Source organism: Melospiza georgiana, chromosome 2 (assembly GCF_028018845.1).
Source record: "Melospiza georgiana isolate bMelGeo1 chromosome 2, bMelGeo1.pri, whole genome shotgun sequence".
NCBI lineage: Eukaryota > Metazoa > Chordata > Aves > Passeriformes > Passerellidae > Melospiza > Melospiza georgiana.
The window spans coordinates 58,915,029-58,936,473 of NC_080431.1; the positions used below are offsets into that span (position 1 = coordinate 58,915,029).

The window sequence follows — 21,445 nt, forward strand, 5'->3', positions numbered from 1 at the left end:
TCTGAAGTGTTGAAGATAATGACAAATTATTTTAATCTTAGCCTTTTTGTGAAATGTAACTAATTCCTGACATGCACCTTGAATGATGCACTATTGATTAGCCTTCAGGGTACATTCAACAATAGAGGTCAAATTCTTTAAATATTCCTCACAGGAGTTAGCACTTGAGCTTCAGAGGTGGGGAATAAAGTATGAATGTACCATTCACCCTTTGCACAGCTGATCTCTGCAGAGCACAGGAAGTTTCAACAGAAGTACTTGCTGCCTTCAGTTTCTTGATCCTTTTTTTAAAATGGGTTTCACCTCTGGCTTTCTGTGCTATCATGAAGCTGACTCCTCTGCAACCCCTCAGACACCTTCAGTGCTTAAGTCCCATGTGGGAGGGAGCAGCTTGGAGTTTTCATTTCCAGCTAGCGGGAGGTGTCGCTGGATAAAAGCGAGGGTAATCCTCTCAGCATGCAATTCAGCAGCAATTCTAAGCAGGTCTCAAAAGATGAAAACAGCTGAAGAAATGGATCATTTGAGAGGTTGGTCCTGTGCTAGTTAGTGTTCAGGAGTCTATCTGCACTGCCTCTTCCACTTGATCTGCAAGGCATGTGTGCTGTGCCAAGCGTAGGTCCAGCACAGCACTGTTGTTGGGCCATGTGTGTGCAGGCTCAGCTGGACTCGATCTCAGAGGTCTTTTCTAACCTAAATCATTCTGTGATTCTGTTCCAGGCTGGAGAGGCAGCGGTGCCCACCCAGAAGAGGCTCACTTGCCAGACTAACATTCTGTATTTTTGGTGAAAGGATTTGCACGGGAGCCCCATGAAGGGGAAAAAAAGGCAGAAAACTCAATTTTATTTCTGACAGCCACCTGCATGAGCTCAAGGGTCCCTGCTCCCTGCAGCAGAGCCCAGCACCTCAGTTCAGCATCACACTGCTTCTAAGCAAGAGCTGCAACTGCCCCTAAGGGAGAGGAAGCAGCATCTAAGGGAGTGAGTGTCTAAAACATTCCCAGAAGGCACAACACTTACTGATCATCACAGCATCTCTCAAGGTGGAAGTCATTCCTAAGGATCATCAAGTCCAACTCTGTGCTCCTCACAGGACGAACTAAAACTAAAGGACATGACGGAGCAACATCCAGACAACTCCTTGAACTCTGACACGCTTGATGGCATGACCACTTCCCCTGAAGCCTGTTATGGATACTAAGTCAAAATTTCCTGGAAAATTTCTAGCAAGGAAAGACACGTGCAGAGACTTTTAAGACACTTGTGCCCATGTGTACTTAAATTTGTGTTCTAGACTGTGGAAGATGAGTCAAGATCTGCAGGGGGAAATGCTGGCTCTCAGGATGAGTGATTGCCATGTTCTCTCACAGAAATCCTGTCATTATACCATCTTTCCATCCTTGGCTACTCTTGATTCATCCTAGGTAATAAAGGATAAAAAGGGAACTTCAACAAGGAGCAACAACAACACCTACAGAGATTTATACTGTGTTTCTGACTCCTAGACAAAGCTGCTGAGGCTTTTTGAAAGAGCAAGTTGTTCCTCTGCCCCAACAAACCTCCAATACAGCTCCTGCCTCTCCACCCTCCACAGCAACATTGCCCCTGTGCATTTCACAACCCCCTACACACATTCCTTTTCTCCCACATTAGCTTTTGGGGTTGGTTTTTTTGGGAGGGGGAAGTATTTTGTCATCCTTTGAACTCACTTTATCACACACTATAGATTAGTAGTAGGGAAATCATAACAGCTGTTCAGCTTTTAAAAACCAGTAAAGACAAGGCTCTGGACAGAGCAGAGCAGTTTTTATGTGCAGTAATTATGCCCCCTCTATTGCAAAGTTGTGCCCTACTTTGTAATGAATTTAAGCATTCCTTTCCGCTATCACTGACTAGTTTAATGTTTCTCCAGGATCTTTTGACAGTGAAGACATTCACAATATGACAAGTTACCAGTGCTGTGGATTTGGGTGACAAGCATATGGAAGGAAAAAAACTCTCATCATCTCTTTCTTCAGGAGCCCCACTGAGCAGGAAACAGGGCAGCACCATCTTACTGAGAATGAATCTGAATGCAAGCTGTGCACTAACACCCCACATGGAACCCTTAAGTCCTTGAGAACAGCAGCAGTATTTAATTAACTTAAGCTTTAAATACTGTCTAGTAATAGCCTAAATTAGCATTGAAAATAAAGAGCATGAATTCAGTAATTTTTATAGTACCATGGTACACAGATAGAACATGTGAAAGACTTGCAGCACAGGTATTGTTGGTTCTCTATTATTATCATTATTATTATTTTGGGAGGCTGTTTTTTCACTTGTTCTTGTTGCTTGTATTTATTTGGATTTTTTTAAACTTCAGTGGCTCCCTTCACTTTTACAGCATGTGTGGGATATCGTACCTTTCTGAAAGATGTCTACATCAAAGCAGATGAATGCACCTAGACTGTTAGAGACAGTGTGAAAAAAACAATTCAGCATTTTTATTCATATTTGCTACAATTTATTTTCACATTTTAAAAAGGTCATATATCAGTTTAAAAGGTAAAAAATACTTGTTGAAAGCTGAAAAACATGCTTTTTGAAGGTATAATCCTTCTAAACGTGTTACATGTGATTTACAAGCAACACCAAAGTATTGCTCCTCCACAATTTCAATGCGACTGCTTACAATGAAAAAAAAAAAAGAAAACATTTGGTGTGAGCACACCACAGAAAACACTCAGGCTATAAAAAAGAAGCCAGACAAACACTAAGATGTATAGATCAGAAGGCAGAACATGTATGTTCAAGGTGGAACTTGGCAGAACACGGAAAAAACATCTTTTTCCTTCAGCCTCACCCATCTGTGATTAACAAACAAAAACCAAGCACACAGCACCTGTGTTCTCTCTTCTTAATGTCAGCTTAAAAATACTGCAAAGCAGCTCTGATCTTGCACATCTTCAAAGGCAATGTGTTGTCTTTCTGAAAGGCCAATGTATTTTGTATGGCTCTAAAGATGGATTTGTGGCTGTCAAAAAATCCATCTGGTTTCTAAAGCTGAACAAACATTGTTTTATTAAATAGCCAAACAAAAATATTTGACTTAGAAGTAGACCCATATGTAATCAAGCACAGAAAACTAGACATTTGCAACACCATTGGTATCTTGACACAACATTCTGTGTACAACTTTGGGCATCAGTTAGAACATTATGTCATCCAGCCCATCCTCCATGAACTTCTTGTAAATTGCCATAAACTTTGCAACAAATGCTTCCAGATGATAAATGGCTTTGCTGCCCAGTTGCAAGCGATGTTCATAGAAGGCTGCCATCTGTGCCACTTCTCCTTTCAGTTGTCCATCACAATTATTTAGAAGTTCTGTCAAAAGACCCTAAAATGGGAAAAAAACAGGGCAGTATTTGAAAAATTATGTATTTTTTGTTAAGAGGATAACCTTGGTTCTTTGAAAATAACTAACCATTAACTAATAGTTCACTCATTATTCCAACAGAAAATATATTCATTTACTGGGATAATTTGTGTCTTAATAAAAGAAAATTAATTAACCCCATCTCCAAACACTGTAACCTCTACTGCATGTAGGAACATGGCCTGAGGAGAATTCCTACCAAGACACCAAGTGTATTAAAACAACTTAGTTATATCTTGACAGCATCAAGCACAAAGAGAAACAACATTAATAAAAACCAAGGAAAGGGTTAATTAGAATTTAAGTGTCTCTGTTGGAAAAGAAATGAAATTTAGCAAAATATTTAATTATAGTGAGTTGTGTGTGAACTGGTTTGTTAAAAAGCAGTTTTGTAGCCGTTGAAAAGTGTGTTGAGTTTTGTGTGTAACCTAGCAGGTAGTCTTAGGGATTTAATAAATAATTAAACTAGTGCAAGAAAGTAAGAATGCTAACCTGTCTAGAGGCAGCATACAATGCTCTTAGAATAAGATAAGCAGAGGATTAATGATCTTGTTTGTGAACCAAGGAATGTATCACAAGGGGTCTGTGACTAGGCAAGGGGAACGGGGAACTGTTCCTTGGAGGCTAGGCAAGGGGAACGGGGAAACTGTTCCTTGGAGACTTTGTTGTGAATCGCATGTATAAGAGGGAAGCACCCATACGTGAATTCGGGGGGCTGGGATTTTGGGACGTGAGTCCCCCAGTTCCCCGGGCCCTTAATAAAGCACCCACAAAACTTATCCGAGTTTTGTGTCATTTATCAATCGGGCAACAGTTTTCTGGCGACCGCGGCAGGACTCCGAGGGCTGCTGGGGCGGTTCGCGTCCCGATCCACTCCAAGCCGGCACCGAGCACTTCTCGGGGAGTCATCGGTCGTGCCCGACCCCCCGCGCCTGTCGGACAAACTGCATTAAGGTAAGCCCGAAGGTGCTTTATATTGGAAAAAGGTGATAATTGGATTTGGATTTGGTGGTTGGTAAAAAAGCCTAGGCTCCGGCCATAAGACGTCTAAGGACGCAGGACCGGAACTCGCCTCCTGTTTGTTTTAGGGAAGGACGGCGAGAAGGTATATTGGTTTAAGGTATATTGGTTTATTGGGATTAATAGTGGAATTAAACGTTGTAATATGATGTCTTTTAAAACTTTTAAAACCTTAGTGCAAGCCAATGGTAAAATACCTGGAAATACACCATTAGGTTGTATATTGAAACGGTGGAAAAGTGAGGGGTATTATCAAGAATTGGATAAAAGCAAAATGATAGATTATTGTCATCATTGGTGGCCTGAATATGAGATTGGGGAAGCGGGATGGCTGGTGAATGGTACACTGGAATTGGGGATAATGGAATCTTTGATGCAATTTTTAAGGAGGAATGAGAAATGGGATGAAATACCATATTTGGATTTGTTTTTCGTTTTATATCGGAAAGAGGAATGGCAAAAGGAATGTGGTATTTTGGTTTTAGAAGTGAATGATGAAAGGGAGTGTGTGGGATGTAAAGAAAGAAAGGAGCGTAATTTGTATCCTTCAGTCGAGGAAGATTTGTCTTATTGTATAGCACCTCCGAGGGTTCCGGTTGCTCCTAATGTGCCCCCTGCTCCCCCTGCAGATATAGCTATAAAAACGGGATCTAGTGAGAGTGATAGTGATGGTGGTGATGGTGAAAAGAAGGTATACAACAACAGGGAAAAAGAAACTGCAAAAAGACAACAAGCTAGTATTCTGGCTGTAATGCAACAGACAGGGGCAGGAGGAAGACCCATTAGGGGTCGAGGAGGAGCTAATCACGGACAGAGGGAGTTGCCAAGAGGTCGGGGAGGATTTGGGTTTGCACTTAACATGGGGAGGTTGGATCCAAACCAGTGTGCGTTTTGCCGACAATTGGGACACTGGAAAAATGAATGCCCGGTTAGAGGAGGTATGGGCATGGGAAACATGGGATTAAGGACAGCCCCAATGGGAAATGCCCCTGTGGGAGGATTCACGGGAGGACCAGCAGAAGTTGCTCAAGCACTAGTTTTGGGAAACTATCAGAATCAAAGCTGACTAGAAAAGGATTTAAGGGTAGTTTAGAAATAGATGGAAAGGATCAAGAATTTATGGTAGACACTGGAGCTACTTATTCTGTATTCAATAGACGATTGGGACCTTTGAGTGACACAATGGTACAGGTGGTGGGGGCAACAGGGAAGCTAGAGGAACAACCATTTTTACAACCTTTAAATCTTAGGTTTGGGGGGAAGGAATTAGATCACCAATTTTTGTATATGCCAAACTGCCCCACACCCCTTCTTGGCAGAGATCTGTTGTCCCGACTTAATGTGAAAATAATATTTGAAGGGGGAAGGGTGAAATTGGAAATACCTGAGGAACAAATAGCAGGCATTTTTGTAATCAAGGAAGTGGATGCCTCTCCTATTCCAGAAGAAATTGAGCAGGCTGTAGTACCCTGAGTATGGGAGTCAGGGGTCCCCGGAAAATCTAAAGCCGCGCAGCCAGTAAAGGTGGAACTAAAGGAAGGGGCCCGACCAGTGAGGATAAAGCAATACCCCTTGAAGCTTGAGGCAAGGAGGGGAGTAGCCCCGTTAATTAAACAATTTTTGGCTCAAGGAATATTACAGGAATGTGAATCGGAGTATAATACTCCAATTTTTCCAGTAAAGAAACCTAATGGTAAGTACCGTTTGGTACAGGACTTAAGGGCTATTAATGAAATAGTGAAAGACATACATCCAGTTGTTGCTAATCCTTATACTTTGTTAACATCTGTATCAGAGGAGTTTAAATGGTTCTCAGTGATTGACCTTAAAGATGCCTTCTTCTGCATCCCACTGGCAGTAGAGAGTAGGAAATATTTTGCCTTCGAGTGGGAGAGTCCTGATTTTGGGAGAAAGAAGCAGCTCATGTGGACGAGACTCCCACAGGGATTTAAATGCTCCCCTACTATTTTTGGAAACCAACTGGTCAAGGAGCTGGAGGAATGGAAGATAACCCAGGTAACAATATCCCCATCCTTGTATGTAGTCCTGCAGTACGTGGACGACATTTTTCTGGCTACTAAGGAAAGGGAAATGTGCGTGGAATTAACAATTAAATTACTCAACATGCTTGGCCAAGCAGGGTATCGGGTTTCTAAGGAAAAAGCTCAATTGGTCAAAAATAGCGTTATTTACCTCGGTTGTGAGATCACACAAGGGCAGAGACGTTTGGGAGTAAACCGAATAGAGGCAATATGTGCTATTCCTTTGCCTCGTAACCATCAGGAATTGAGATCTTTTCTAGGAATGGTGGGATGGTGTCGACTGTGGATCATGAATTTCGGTCTCCTAGCCAAGCCACTTTATGAGGCCTTGAAGCAGCATCGGTTGGAGTGGACAACACAGCAAAAGAAGGCCTTCCAGGAATTGAAGCAGGCATTAAAAGAGGCCCCAGCCCTAGGACTCCCTGACGTGACCAAGGAATTCCAGTTGTACGTGAATGAGAGGCAAAAACTGGCATTGGGGGTCCTCACCCAGAAGGTGGGATCCTGGAAGAGGCCTGTGGGATACTTCTCTAAACAACTGGATTCGGTAAGTTCCGGGTGGCCCTCGTGTTTACGAGCCGTGGCGGCAACAATAATTCTTATTCAAGAGGCCCGGAAATTGACTTTGGGGGCAAAAATGAAAGTGTTTGTTCCCCATATGGTCATGGCCGTTTTGGAGCAAAAGGGGGGTCACTGGCTATCATCCAGTCGAATGTTGCAATACCAGGCCATCCTGAGAGAACAGGATGATATTGAAATAAGGACTACTAATCATGTTAATCCAGCAGAGTTTTTACGCAGTGACCAGGAAGCTGGGGGACTGGTGCATGATTGCGTAGAGGTAATTGAACAAGTATATGCCAGCAGACCCGACCTAAAGGATGAACCATTGGAAGAACCTGAATGGGAACTATACACTGATGGATCCAGTTTTGTCGAGAATGGGACTCGCTATGCCGGGTATGCAGTGGTAACATTGGATCGGGTAATAGAGGCAAAGGCTTTGTTACCGGAACTTCGGCCCAGAAGGCAGAGGTGATTGGACTCACCAGAGCCCTGTATTTGAGCAAGGACAAAAGGGTTAATATCTGGACAGATTCTAAATATGCCTTTGGTGTGGTTCATGTACATGGGGCGTTGTGGAAGGAAAGGGGGCTTTTGAATTCACAGGGAACCAACATCAAGCACCGGGAAGAAGTGCTACAGCTACTGGATGCGGTACACAGTCCCAAAGCAGTCGCAGTAATGCATGTTAGAGGACATCAGACTGCGGAAGGAGACGTTTACAGAGGAAATCGATTTGCTGATGTTACAGCACGGCAAGTGGCACGGGAAGTATGGACTCAAATGGCATTGGTACCGGTAAGAACAAATCCGGCTACCCCATACCTGAATCAGGAGCCCAAATATTCAATAGAAGATGGAAAACTAATAAACTTGCTAGGGGCACAGAGGAATCAACTTGGGTGGTACGTTACACCAATGGGACAAATAGTGGTACCTACCCGCATAATGAAATTTATTTTGGAATCAGAACATAATAAATGTCATTGGGGGGCAGAAGTATTGGTAAAATTTTTGAAGAATGAGATAATCTCTAATCAGATGTTAACAATGGCAAAAAGAGTTAATGCAATGTGCCCAGTATGTTTGAAAAATAATCCAGTAGTTAGGAGACAAATACAAATGAGAAAGTTGCAAGTCGGGCCACAACCAGGAGATTACTGGCAAGTTGATTTTTCTGAATTGCCTAGGGCACAGAGATACAGATACTTGTTAGTGTACGTATGTACGTTCTCAGGGTGGCCGGAAGCTTTTCCATGTAGAACTAATCATGCTAAGGAGGAGGTAAAAACCTTGTTAAAAGAAATAATATCAAGATTTGGAGTACCTTTAGGATTGTCATCAGATAGGGGTCCACATTTTATAGCCGGGGTAGTGCAGGAATTAGCACGAATGTTAGATATAACCTGGAATTTGCATACCCCCTGGAGACCTCAGTCTAGTGGGCAGGTGGAAAGGATGAATCAAACCCTGAAAGGACAAATCAAAAAGATTTGCCAGGAAGATAAACTGCACTGGCCTCAAGCTTTGCCTTTGGCCCTACTCAGGATTCGAATTAAACCAAGGGAAAAGGTAGGCGTAAGTCCATATGAGATATTATATGGCAAACCATATCATGCAACTGTATTAAAAGGGGAGGTACATGTGAGTGGGGACCAGGCGATTGCAGAGTATGTTATGTCACTTAATAAGATCTTGAATTCTTTAAGAAATACGTTACAGTGGAATAGACCGCTCACGCTGGAGAATTCTGTCCACGACATCCAGCCTGGGGACCAGGTGTACGTCAAGAAGTGGATCACGGATCCGCTACGGGAATCATGGAGCGGACCCCACCAGGTGATGATGACGACCTACACGGCGGTGAAGGTCCAGGGGATGGATGCTTGGATCCATTACACCAGGGTAAAGAAGGCACCGTTCCAGTGGGAAACCCAGATAGTGTCTCCAACCCGGATGATCTTCTGCGCAAAGCCGCCTTCTTAATTATATTACTGCTAGTGATCATGAGACTATTACCCGTTCAAGGGTCTACTCTAGTACAGGTTGAAGAAACAAAGGTTACAGTCATGGAAGGGATGGATGTTCAATTAACTTGTGTTATCTTTGACAGCCAGAGAGTTGAGGCCGGTGAAGTTATTGCAATATGGCAACGGGGGGCTGAAAGAAGCCGAGGCAAGATAGGAGTCGGTTGGGATCAGGATAAACAACAAGGAAACACGGTACTGAATCTTACCAAGGTAACCACAAACGATACGGGAGAATATACATGTTTGGTCAAAATACGGGATAGTTTTGATTACAAAAGAGTGAGTATGAGGGTTTTGCCATGGACAGGGGATTGTGCTGAAAACATAAAGGTTAATCCAGTATCAATGGCAGTGGACATGTGGGATGGGCCACCTCTCAGAATAAATTGTTCCTTCCTAGTAAGATCAAGATATCAAAGGAACCTTTGGGTCAAATGGTGGAAGCAAAATAGGGAACTGACCTGGGACAGAATAGAGGACGGGACCAATTGGTGGGGAAAGGAAGACAAAGGTTGTGGGTGGTCGAGTGTCACTAATCCTAGAATAGGAAATGCATGGTGGAGGCATGACAGAATGATGTTATCCTTACAGAGACACGGTAGGAGTAGACGAGAGGTTAATGATACAATAGAACGAAATCCCAACAAAATGAGATGAGTTGTCAGAATGTCACACAGAATTTTGACACCTGGAATATTTGGAAGACATTATGGGGACCTAGTGTTTTGGAACACTATAATTACCTTGGGGAAGTACAATGGTGCATCCAATGGTCAGGAGTAAAGAATCAGTCACATTATAGGGCCCTTATCACGTCTACATCTTCCTGAGAGTTCAGACCGCAGAAAGAGGATTGGAATTGTACTGAGGTTTTTACATGTGATACACCGGAAGACTGAATTGGATTGGTACTGGTGAAAATGGCATTAAAGTGGGGATGCGAGTGTAGGGGGTATGATCACACGGTTAGCAGAGAGTCCATGGATGGACCTATAGATTGCAGATATACTACTGTGCATAGCCCTGGAAATCTAGTCTGGGTGTTGGGACACAGACAGTGGACCACACATTTACCTCTAGATGGATCAGTAACACAAATCACCCTAGGGGTTCCCACATTGTGTCCATACTGGAAACAGAATAGATTGATCCAAAGGAAAGGACTCAGAAAGAGGGAAGAATCCCTAGAGGAGCAGTGGCATGAACCTGGCTCAGGAGTGCAATTTGGATGGATATTGGAGTCATTATTCCCTCCGGTAGCGACATATCGAAACAGGGAAATGCTCAACAATTTGTTAGGACAGACAGAAAGGTTGGCAGCAGCTACTAAGAAGGGATTTAAGGATCTAAATTTGCAATTGCAAGCTACATCAAGAATGACCCTACAAAACAGAATGGCATTGGATTTGCTACTGTTAAAGGAACATGGAGTTTGTGGTTACCTGAGTAGGAGAATAGATCATTGCTGTGTACACATTCCAAATGTTACACTTGAAGTTGAGAAAGATATTTCTCAACTGGCAGAAGTGGAAACAAAAACCAAGGAAATTGAAAGGGAAGCACAGCATAAATGGATAGGAGCAGTATTTGATTCTTTGGGGCTTCACCTGTCTGGCTGGATTACGTCTGCTATACAGTATGTACTAATGTTTTTAGTATTTCTAGTGACTATATGGATTGTATATAGATGCCTCTTAGGTGTGATCGAAAAGGAAAAGAGGCAATCTCTCCGGTTGCTGAAGGCGATGACCCGTGGGCGGCAGAATGAAGAACATTCCCCACCTCGTTATGAAGATGTTACTGTCAATACTGTTGATTGAGCATCCTTGCAGCAGGACTGAAGGATGCTCAAAAGGGGGGAAATGTTGGAAAAGAAATGAAATTTAGCAAAATATTTAATTATAGTGAGTTGTGTGTGAACTGGTTTGTTAAAAAGCAGTTTTGTAGCCGTTGAAAAGTGTGTTGAGTTTTGTGTGTAACCTAGCAGGTAGTCTTAGGGATTTAATAAATAATTAAACTAGTGCAAGAAAGTAAGAATGCTAACCTGTCTAGAGGCAGCATACAATGCTCTTAGAATAAGATAAGCAGAGGATTAATGATCTTGTTTGTGAACCAAGGAATGTATCACAAGGGGTCTGTGACTAGGCAAGGGGAACGGGGAACTGTTCCTTGGAGGCTAGGCAAGGGGAACGGGGAAACTGTTCCTTGGAGACTTTGTTGTGAATCGCATGTATAAGAGGGAAGCACCCATACGTGAATTCGGGGGGCTGGGATTTTGGGACGTGAGTCCCCCAGTTCCCCGGGCCCTTAATAAAGCACCCACAAAACTTATCCGAGTTTTGTGTCATTTATCAATCGGGCAACATCTCTGTCTGTATTTATGAACGTATTTATGTGCAGACACACAGGACAACTTGACTTCAATATTTCTTACAAAACCCCAAAATGAATAATTTTAGAGACAGCAATAAAATCATCCAAATCCATCTCAATTGAAACAGCCAGGATTAAGTGAGAAGTATCTCTAGACCATTTCAAGTTTATGAAGAGGGAGTGAGTAGAGAACATGCACCATTTTCCTCTCAAACACAGCAATGCAGGATCTACTAACCTACTGTAAGAAAGGAAAGTTAAAGAAACATCTAAGTACCAAAACCATCAGAAAGCAGAAATTTGTTAATGTCAAAAGAAATTATGTCTGATGGCAAAACAAACATTACTAGGTTAAGTTGCAAATATTATTTTTGATCTTTGTTCTACTCTAGCTGTCTTCAGTATCCTTAAAATAACAACATGTACATCCCACTTGCTTTTTCCCTCCCAAGGTGACATCTGTCTTTGAATAGTTCTGCTGGACACCTCTCCACAAAGACACAGCAAATAATGAACTTATAACAATAAAGCTTATAAAAGAAAACCAATCATATAAAGATTAGCCCACAGAATTATTTAATCATTAAGGTTGTGAAAGACCACCAGGATCCTCAACTATGCTTTAATATAGTAACTGGCCTGAGAAGTGAAGGGGACTAAGAATGTCCACCTTTATTTTTACTTAGCTATGATGCTGTTTTTCTTTGACCACTGAACAAGTTTTAATCTGTTTGGAAAGGACACATCTTTTCATCAATATCTTGATAATTTATGATATTTTGGTGCATTTTTTTTAAAAAAGCTTTAGTTGAGACAGTCATGCTATAAAAATGTATAGCACATTAAGAGCTATAGCTGAACTACCTTCATTATAATCTCAGGAGGGATGCAGTGTGTCAGGAGTTCATAAAGCCGCCCACGGACTTCTAAAAGCCTGTTGGAGAGACACCACAAAATATGAGAAGCATGATCCCAAAGCATACTAATGTCTTTCACAACTAGTGAAATACACTGCAGGAAAAGAGGCAATCCAAGCAATGTCTCTTTTTTGCTTTTAGGTGTTATTTTAAGACCAAAAGCATTGCATGAGTCAATTTCAATTCAAAGGCTGCATATCACCTTTCACTCAAAAGATAAATGACACATACTCTAGTTACAATGGTCTCAGTTAATCTAGAAGCTACAAGGCTATTGTAATTTGTCTCGGGATTGTTTCCCTTTAATTTTTCTTTGTATCTAAGTTATTCATGCTTAAGACTAGTGACTAATTTACTACAGTCAGAGAGATCCTTTGTGCTGTTCTTCTGTCTTCATTGTTTAGAAGAAAGGATAAGACAATTAGGTGGCAGAGCTGACACAATTAGCCAAAGCTCAGCTTTTGAAAACAGAAGGGCAGATGCTACAAGCATTTAAATTAAGTGACATCTTGTGCAAATAATAAATGGAACAGGCTAAAAGGATCAGGCTTTGGCTATGACAGTGAAATGGACACAGGAGTCATCTCCTAATGTGCTCAAAAAAAGCAATGAATTCTTACTCCCAGTTCTTTTACAAAGGTGCTTTATGCTAAAGATGGTCAAAGAGAAACTTTACGTAAAACAAACCAAAACGACCACACACACCCACCACTCCCACACCAAAAAAACCACCCAATGGGGAAACACAACATGCAACTGAGCCTAAGGTCACTTCAGATTACTAAGCTTTGACAGGGAAAAACTTCTTCAGTTCCTGATACTCATTCATACTCTCTGGCAATTTTAAAGCTCCACTCCTCTGGCTGCAAAGTACCAGCTCCAGTCAGAAATACAGAAAATTACACATAACTGGAGACACCACATTTTTGAATACAACTTTTTTTTTTAGGTTCCACAGTACATGGAAAACATCATTTATAGCTCTTAACAAATGCATTCACCTACCTCTGTGGTGTCTGTTGACCAACAATAGCATTTGCAGTTTCTCTCAAATAAATTTCCCAGTCCATCTCAGGAATGTCTTGATCAGCAGTAAAAGGATACCTAAGAAATAATATCTTTTTAGAGATTACAGTCTAAGCAAGTTGTTGCCTATTTTAACAAGGCGTTAGAAGCAAAGTCATTTATGTCTGACAGTAGAACTTACACTAATTTTTGCAGTGACTTACTGTTGTACTCTGCAGGACTCACACATAAGGAGTGCTTTCCGAAGATTCCTGCCAGATTTCTCTGCAATCCTTTGAGCCAGCTCCTGAGGAAGAGTCAGGCCTTCTTTCTTACACACACTAGACAAGACATGGCAGATCTAGACAGAAAACAGATAGCAGGGAGTACAACACTCTGCAAACTGTTCAGCACCTACAGATTCTCCCGTTAGAAAGATTTCTGGACCAGAGATGGACCAGTCTTTCATAAGCCATGCTTGGAAAATCATCCAACACAAAGGAAAATTACATCATTATGTAAAAACAAAATATAAATCCACGCCAAGAACTTATCCAAGAATTTTATAGTAACTTATTTTTGCCTCCGTTTCAACGTACATCTTCAATGCTGGGAGCAGGCACTCGTACAGCCAGGCATCTGCTTTGAATAGGCCCTATAATTTTTGACATTGAGTTGCAGCACAGGATCAACCTGCAGGTTGCCATGTACTTCTCCATTGTTCTTCGCAAAGCATGCTGAGCCTCTTTAGTAAGTTTGTCAACTTCTGTTAACAGCACCACTGAAAAAGAGATTAAACATAGCAGGGTTCTGTATTAGTATCAGATCTTTCTAAGAAAAAATACTTTTGATATACAAGCAATAATAGCAAAATAAGTGATAACACACAGAAAAACACAGCATGGTTCCACAGGCAGGAAAATAAAGATTAAGATTACTTGCGTGCCTTTTTGACTGTACAATCTTCATGCAACATACAGGTACAAACAAAACAGTGAACTGAAATCTCCCCATGTTTAAAAAGCGTTTTGACTGGTTTTAACTGTTTTACTCACCTTTAAAATCTCGTTGAGTACTAGTCTCAAGCTGCTGGGACTGTGCCACTGTCTTCAAGAGCTCCTGAATTACTACACGGTCATTGTTTCCTGCATCACTGCACCAGGAATTTGAAAAAATCTTGTTTTAAAACAACTTTATATTGCATATAAAATACATCCTCCAAAAGACAAATAAACAAGCAAGAATGCCAAAAGAATTCAGAAGCTGTTGGGTTAGAATTAAACTAATACCCATATACTTTGTTGAAAGTTACCTCCTCTATAATAAAAACAACCAGAAGTTTATGCAGGCACAACTGGACTAGTAGCACTTCATTCAAATGTAGTAAATCCATTGGTAAATGTTTTATTAACTCATTAAAACAGAACTTCTTTTATTCAATGAGAAACCTAAACTTTTACCTAGTTTGAACAAAGACACACAATGAGAATCTTTTTACTCATTATGGGAAGAACAATTAAGCCTAACCACGTAAGAGGATGCCTGACATAAATGTGGGCTTTTATTCAGCAGAGTCCTTCCCAGAAATTCACTTCCTCTCCTTGTTAGCCATTCACCCCATTCCATGTTACTCAAGATGCACATGACTTCACCATTGTTATAATTCAGTCAAACTTCACAGGCCACTGCACGGCAGAGGTTTACTGTCTGGTCAGACATAAACATGACAACTGCTCAGTTACTGAAAGCCTACAAATCAGGATATTAATCCTCAATAAAAACTCAGCAGTTTTGTATTTAAATTGAAATACAATTATTTTACGTTTCAAGCTCTAAGTACTCTATAGAGAGTAACAGGAAGAGTACTAGTAGTATCAGGTTATCACAGCCGGATTGAATGGTCACACATTTGATATCATCAAAATGACATATTCAAAACAATGATTACCAATAAGCCTCAGCTTTTATTGGTAATTAGCTGATAATTATTTGTGTCTGTATTAGCACACCAGCAGATACTCACTAATCAATAAACAGATTAGCTGAAGAATGAGTTTTTAAAGGAGACCTGGCAATGCAGAATAACTTCTACATGGCAAGGCAGCATGAGCTATGGTTTAGCAGTAACCAACACCGCTTTAATGATTTAAAGCAACATTATGTTGCTTTGTATTTACCTGGTTTCAGGTAAATAAAAATATTTGCTTTGGGTCTCCAAACTATCCCCTCCAGTTTCATAACAGCCAAAGAAGATGTACACAGCTCGCCCCAAAGAGCTTCTGTTGTTTAAATCAATATCAGACCTCACTCAAGACAGGATCCACAGTATTTTGTGGTGGTCTTTCCCATGCTCTAAACACTTTATTTGGAGAGTTACAGGGTAAGCCTTTCTTTCTTTCAAATTCCTTAATTTTTGTATTTGTGAGGGAACTAATGATATGGAGGTGCTAGCTCCAGTAGAAGTTCTTCATTTCAACCAAAATGGTGAAATCTGTCAATTCAGAATTGTCTCCATTGCCCATTCCTCAACATCAGCATGCTTATACAGCCAGTTAAACAGAACATTTCTGCCTTAAGTATACAGCAATCCAAACTTTTGTTCATTTACAGCTGCTCAATTAAAAATCCTCTCCCTGCTCTCATTTGCAGACCAAACCCACAGACCATTACCTAACTTGCTCAGGGAACAAATCAGGCAATCAGTGCCTCATGCAGCCAGGCTGAAGGCACTCACAACACAGCCACTGGCTCACCTTTAAAGTGAGACATTTTTACTGCACACTTACCTTGGGTTAACTTCAAGGTGATAATTACTTGCAATGGTGCTAATTTCAATCTTCTTCTTAGAAGGTGCCTACGTAGAAAATAAGCACATTAAGTTTCAGAAAGTATTCTAAAAATCTCTTGGAGCTTACACCTGGCTAAGTAACAGGCAAACCAAGAGTCTCAGAGATCAAAGACCTCTGGAGACACAGGCTTGCTAATCTCCTACAGTCCCAGCCCCACCTCCAAAGAAAAAAGGAATACTGACACATCATCCAGCCCATAAAATAGCAACAGCAGAGATGCTATGGTCCAAAATTAACTGTAAACAATAAATTAAAAAACCCATTCTGAACAAAAGAACTTTCACCACAAAAACAGCCAAGCAGGCACAGAAAACAAGAGACAAACCCACACCAGAAGGCCTGAAGAACATCTGGAAAATAATTTGTTTGTATAACCAAACTGGTATGATTAATTACATAAAAAGGTTGAAGATACTGAGTGCAAAATAAAAATTAATTTTTAAAACTCAAATAACTCCAAAGGTCTCACAACAGAAATATATCACTATTTCCACAAAATATATCACTATTTCCACATTACTTCACAGGAGATGGAAGATTTATTTTTTTACCGTTATGCTCTGATGCTCAATCCTCAGTTTCTCCACTCCGGCACCATATAATTCCCTTAACAAACACATTATTCTTGTCTTTTTTCCAGCTCCTGATGGTCCATACACCAACAGATGAGGAAAGTCACCACATTGAACCTGAACAAAAAAGAAACAAGACCAGTTAGCTACCACAGTACTTTCCTTCTAAGATTATTTACCCTTCCATTTTCACCCAAGTTTACATTAAATGACTTTACCAGCTCCATCACAACATAGCACCTAGAATTAAAACTGCTGAAATCTTTCCCTGCAGCAACATTTCTATAAAACCTATTTTTCTGACAGCCACGTGCAACTCGTTTAATTTCAAACACCTCACTGCTCGAAAAACACCCCAAGCAAACCAACAATAAAACAAACCCCAAAACCCCCACTCCAACACTTATACGCTTCCCACGGTAACTAGAGTGACAACTGTGAGAAACACACAGTAAAAAGGGTTGAAACAAAGTTTAAAGCAAATGCTTATATATATATATAATGCTTATATATATTAATGATGTACATACATACATACATACATACATACCTATATATATATGTGTGTGGTTTTGTGTGTGTGTGTATATATATATATATATATGTGTATATATATATATATGTGTATATATATATATATATATACAAAAAGGAGTTTATCTCCTAGAAAGCTAAAATGCATGACTTGGAGCACATCTCAGCCTACCCCACAGAAAGCATGAGTTAGATATCACTACTACTACTACCTACATGAGTTGGATATCACTCATCCCTGAGGAAGTGCATGTGCCAGTGGGCACATCTGGCAGGGGAAGCAGTCCTGACTTTCTTTCCTAGCTGCTCGCCTCAAAAATTTCTGCCAACATGAGGCAAACAAGCCAAGCCCTGTTCTCGGGGACACTGAAACCAGCAGGAAGAGCAAGTGCACACCGCTCCCCAAAGAGCTGAGCCACCGATTCCCCACAGGTTCCCCGGCACCAGGGCCTCGCTGCCAAGCAGGGCGCGATGCCGGGACGCTTCCCGCGCACGGGCGCTGCTCGGAAAGGCAGGGCCTGCACGGAGGGAAAGCTGCCGACCTCGGCCCCACGGAGCAGCGCCAGCGCCCGCAGGGAATCCCAATTATAGCATGGGTCAGGCTGGAATGGACCACAGCGGTCCAACCTCCCAGAGCACCGGGTGCAGGATTGCATCCAGAGGGTTCCCGACTATCTCCAGTGACGGAGACTCCGCAGCCACTCTGGGCAATCTGTTCCAGCGCCCGGTCACCCGCACAGTAAAGTTCTCCCCCTCATTCAGGCGCAATGCCGACTCCGGGGGGGTTCTCCTCTGAGGAGAGGACCGAGAGGACCTGGAGGCCGCGGGGGCCCCGGGCAGAGTCCGGCGGGGAGGGCGCGGGGCAGAGCCGAGCCCGTGGCTCACTGACCAGGTTGCGGAGCCGCGCCGCCTGCTCGCGGTGGAAGTCGAGGCGGCCGAGGGCGCCGGGCCGGTGCTTGTCCGCCCACAGGCTCATGGCGCTCCCGAAGCGCGCGGGCCGGCTGCGGGAAGCGCGCGCCGTACGGCGGCCGCCAAGGGACAAACCCCGGCGGCGGCCCCGCCCCGCGGCTCCCTCAGAGGAGCGCGGCGGCCGCGCCCCAGCCCGGCCCGGCGGGGATCTCAGCGCCACCCGCCCGGATCGCGCTGCAGCCGCGGGGTTTTCTCTTCCGGAGGGACAGAGACACCCCCTGAGCCTTGGCACCTGTACTCACTGTGCACCCTGAAGGCTTAGACGAGAGAGCCCCTTACCAAGCGCTGCGCAAGAGATGAACGCCAGCCCAAACCAGCGCGCTGCCTCCCGTTGGAGGTGCGAACCCTCCCTGCCCCGTCTGAAATCATTCCTCTTGCAGCTCATGTCAGGCAATCACAGAATCAGTTGGGTTGGAAAATACCTCTGAGATCCAACAAATGACCCAACACCATCAACTCAACCAGACATGGCACCGAGTGCCACATCCAGTCTTCCCTTAAACTCCTTCGGGGACAGTGACTCCACCACCTCCCTGCGCATCCCATGCCAATGTTAAATCAATGTTAAATCACCTTTTCTGTGGAGAAATTAATCCTAATGTCCAACCTAAACTGCTCCTGGAGCAACTAAAGACTATAAAGACTTGGTCGAGGGAGTTTACAGTGATAATTTGGATTGTGAAATCTCCAAAAGCCCATAACACCTAGAAAGGCTTTTAATTGTTATAATTATTTATAAGAAAATATTATTATAGTTGTTATTATTATTAATGATAATGATGTAATAACATTTTTAATTTATTATCTTATTATAAAATATTTTTTATTTTATTTCTTGCTATTTGGTGAAGTCATCACTGTTATTATATTGGTAATGTCAACTGTGATCTGATGATGTTCATCTTGCCATTTTATCCTTAAAACTGTATCTCCTGCGCCAGTTCTTTTACTTTACTTTGTTTTATGGCAAAAAAAAAAAAACATAAAAACAACAGGTTTCAGAAGGATTTGGATTATTTTCTTCCCTTTCTCAAAAACTCTTCCCACAGCCTCACTACAAATTAATGAGTTGCCCATAATATATGTCGTACAGTGAATTTTCAAGTTCCCTCTGTGTGTGTGGCTTTGTGTATATACAGAATATCTACACAGAGAATTACAAAAAAATATATATGTAATTGACAGTCTCATTTGGCTCTTTGTCTTATAGCCCTAATAAATGAAGCATATGCACAAGTGATATTATTAGGAAGCAGAATTCCTTGAAGTAATGAAACATGGCTATCTATACACATGAATAAGCTGAAATATGTCAGCCTATTTTTTTTTTTAATTTGATTTCTGTGGTAAAAATTATGGGAAAATGTTCATGTGGCTGCTCATATTTTATCAGGTCTGTGTGCAACTTTGTTCCCAGAGTCAGAAAATATAATGCTGGTAATGGCTTCTCTAAGCTAGACATTTGAATTACTCATGAAGATCACAAAAACCTGCTGGGGGCACGAGGTAGTAGAGCTCTTTTCATCAATACCATGTTCCCTGTTTGTCTGAAATAGTTACATTTCTTGCTCTCTCATGGACAGTCGTTAATCAGTTTCATTTGCAGATTGCCATGAATTAGCAAATCCCACAATTACCTGACAGGAGAGTGTAGCCAAGTGGGTGTTGGCCTCTTCTCCCAGGCATCCAGGAGCAGGAAAAGAGGGCAGTTTTAAGCTGCAGCAGGTGGACATTGCAAAGAAATTCTTCACAGAAAGGGTGATTAGATACTGGAATGGACTGCCCAGGGAGGTCACTGGGGTCACTGTCCCTGGAGGCGTGTAGGGAAAGGCTGTGTGCAACACTCAATGCCATGGTCTGATGGACCAGGGGGTGTTGGGTCATAGGTTGGACTCAATGGTTTCAGAGGTCCTTTCCAATCTACTTGAATCTCTGATTCTTTTGGTACTTCTTTGTCAGAATTCAGGACATCCCTCTGGCTGTCCAGCATTGCCCGAACCTCTGCCAGGGGGCTCAGAGACCTTGGCACAGAGCCCAAGATGCCTGTGATTTTGATTATGACATGTGGAAAAATTTACCAACCTTATATGAGGATCTGCAAGCCATGGAAGTCTGAGTAGAAGTATAATTAGTTTGTCACGGGGTGAAAAATAGATTTTTGGGGGTTTTCGAATGTGATTTCAGGAGGCAAGATGGAGGAATCTGGCCGTGTCCAGCCTTTCTCCTTCTTCTTGGCCTCCATCTTCTGCTGTGATGCTGGCACTTTTGGATTGGTTTAGAGTAGAAGCTCACTGTCTAACATAGGTGATAGGTATTGGGAAGTTATGGTAAATAAAGTACACGTAGTTTTTAGTATAAAAAGATAACACTGCCCCAGGGGCAGTCAGTGCCTCTGACTGTCTGTCTGAGCAGACCTCAGCAGGTCAAGAGAAAGAATTTTATAGATACAATAAACAACCTCGAGAATAGAAGAGTTCTGACTCCTCCTTCAACTGCCGGGCTGGGAAAAGAGACTTTCTGATGTATCTCGGGGTCACTCTGGCCAGCAGAAGTTCTGAGACTTCTTTGTCAGCACTGCCCTGGTGCATGACTGAGCCTGTGAAAGCAGCAATACCCTGCCCAGAGCTTAACTTCTACCCAGCACCACAGGATGTCCTGTTCCTCTGCCCTTTGCTACATTTACATTTTGGGGTCTACAGTGTTTCTCATGCATAGCTGTTCTCTCTGCTCCGTACCGGCTGGTCTTGAAAGTAATCTTTGAATCTGATCGGTAATTTATTTGGTATTCTCTTTAGTTAGCTGTGTTTATTACTTACCTTTTTTTGTTTTTCCAGATCCTTAGCTCATTTGCCTGACTTTTTAATAATTTCTGAATGATGTGCTGCTCTTCTTGTGTCTATCAATGTCACTCAATTGCAACTTCTTGATAACTCTTTATAACCTGCACAGTCTTTCCAGCCCCCAGAGAGCTTTTGCTAACTCATGCCAGCTTCCAGCAAGTGCTCTGACAGGTATTCCATGCTTTTAAAGTACCAGTGGAAACAAATCCTTTTTGCATGAGGTCAGACATAAGCAGATAGGACGGAATCCAGTCTTTTAGATTCCTTCAGCTCCTGAAGAGATCAAGGAGTGAAGACATAGCATGTCTGAAAA

At 42.1% G+C, this 21,445-nt stretch overlaps 1 protein-coding gene across 1 annotated transcript; it reads right to left on the reverse strand.

Annotated features, from left to right (window-relative positions):
* Nucleotides 1-2,495: 2,495 nt before the first annotated feature.
* RFC3 (replication factor C subunit 3) lies at nt 2,496-18,324 on the reverse strand. The gene is made up of 9 exons (XM_058019127.1): nt 18,213-18,324; nt 16,769-16,906; nt 16,155-16,222; nt 14,424-14,521; nt 13,968-14,149; nt 13,593-13,729; nt 13,369-13,467; nt 12,311-12,380; nt 2,496-3,378 (listed from the first exon to the last, which is right to left on the reverse strand). Exons 1-9 carry the CDS (start codon nt 18,297-18,299, stop codon nt 3,187-3,189), a joined length of 1,071 nt encoding a protein of 356 aa, XP_057875110.1. The 5' UTR covers nt 18,300-18,324; the 3' UTR covers nt 2,496-3,186.
* Nucleotides 18,325-21,445: the final 3,121 nt, after the last annotated feature.

Bases quoted from the DNA above. Each gene is read 5' to 3' on its own strand.
- RFC3 (XM_058019127.1), bottom strand. From the start codon at position 18,299: ATGAGCCTGTGGGCGGACAAGCACCGGCCCGGCGCCCTCGGCCGCCTC. The intron at 16,907-18,212 runs GTCAGTGAGCCA...TTTTTTGTTCAG, and splicing joins CGGCGCGGCTCCGCAACCTG to GTTCAATGTGGTGACTTTCC. The intron at 14,522-16,154 runs GTAAGTGTGCAG...TTCCTGGTGCAG, and splicing joins CACCTTGAAGTTAACCCAAG to TGATGCAGGAAACAATGACC.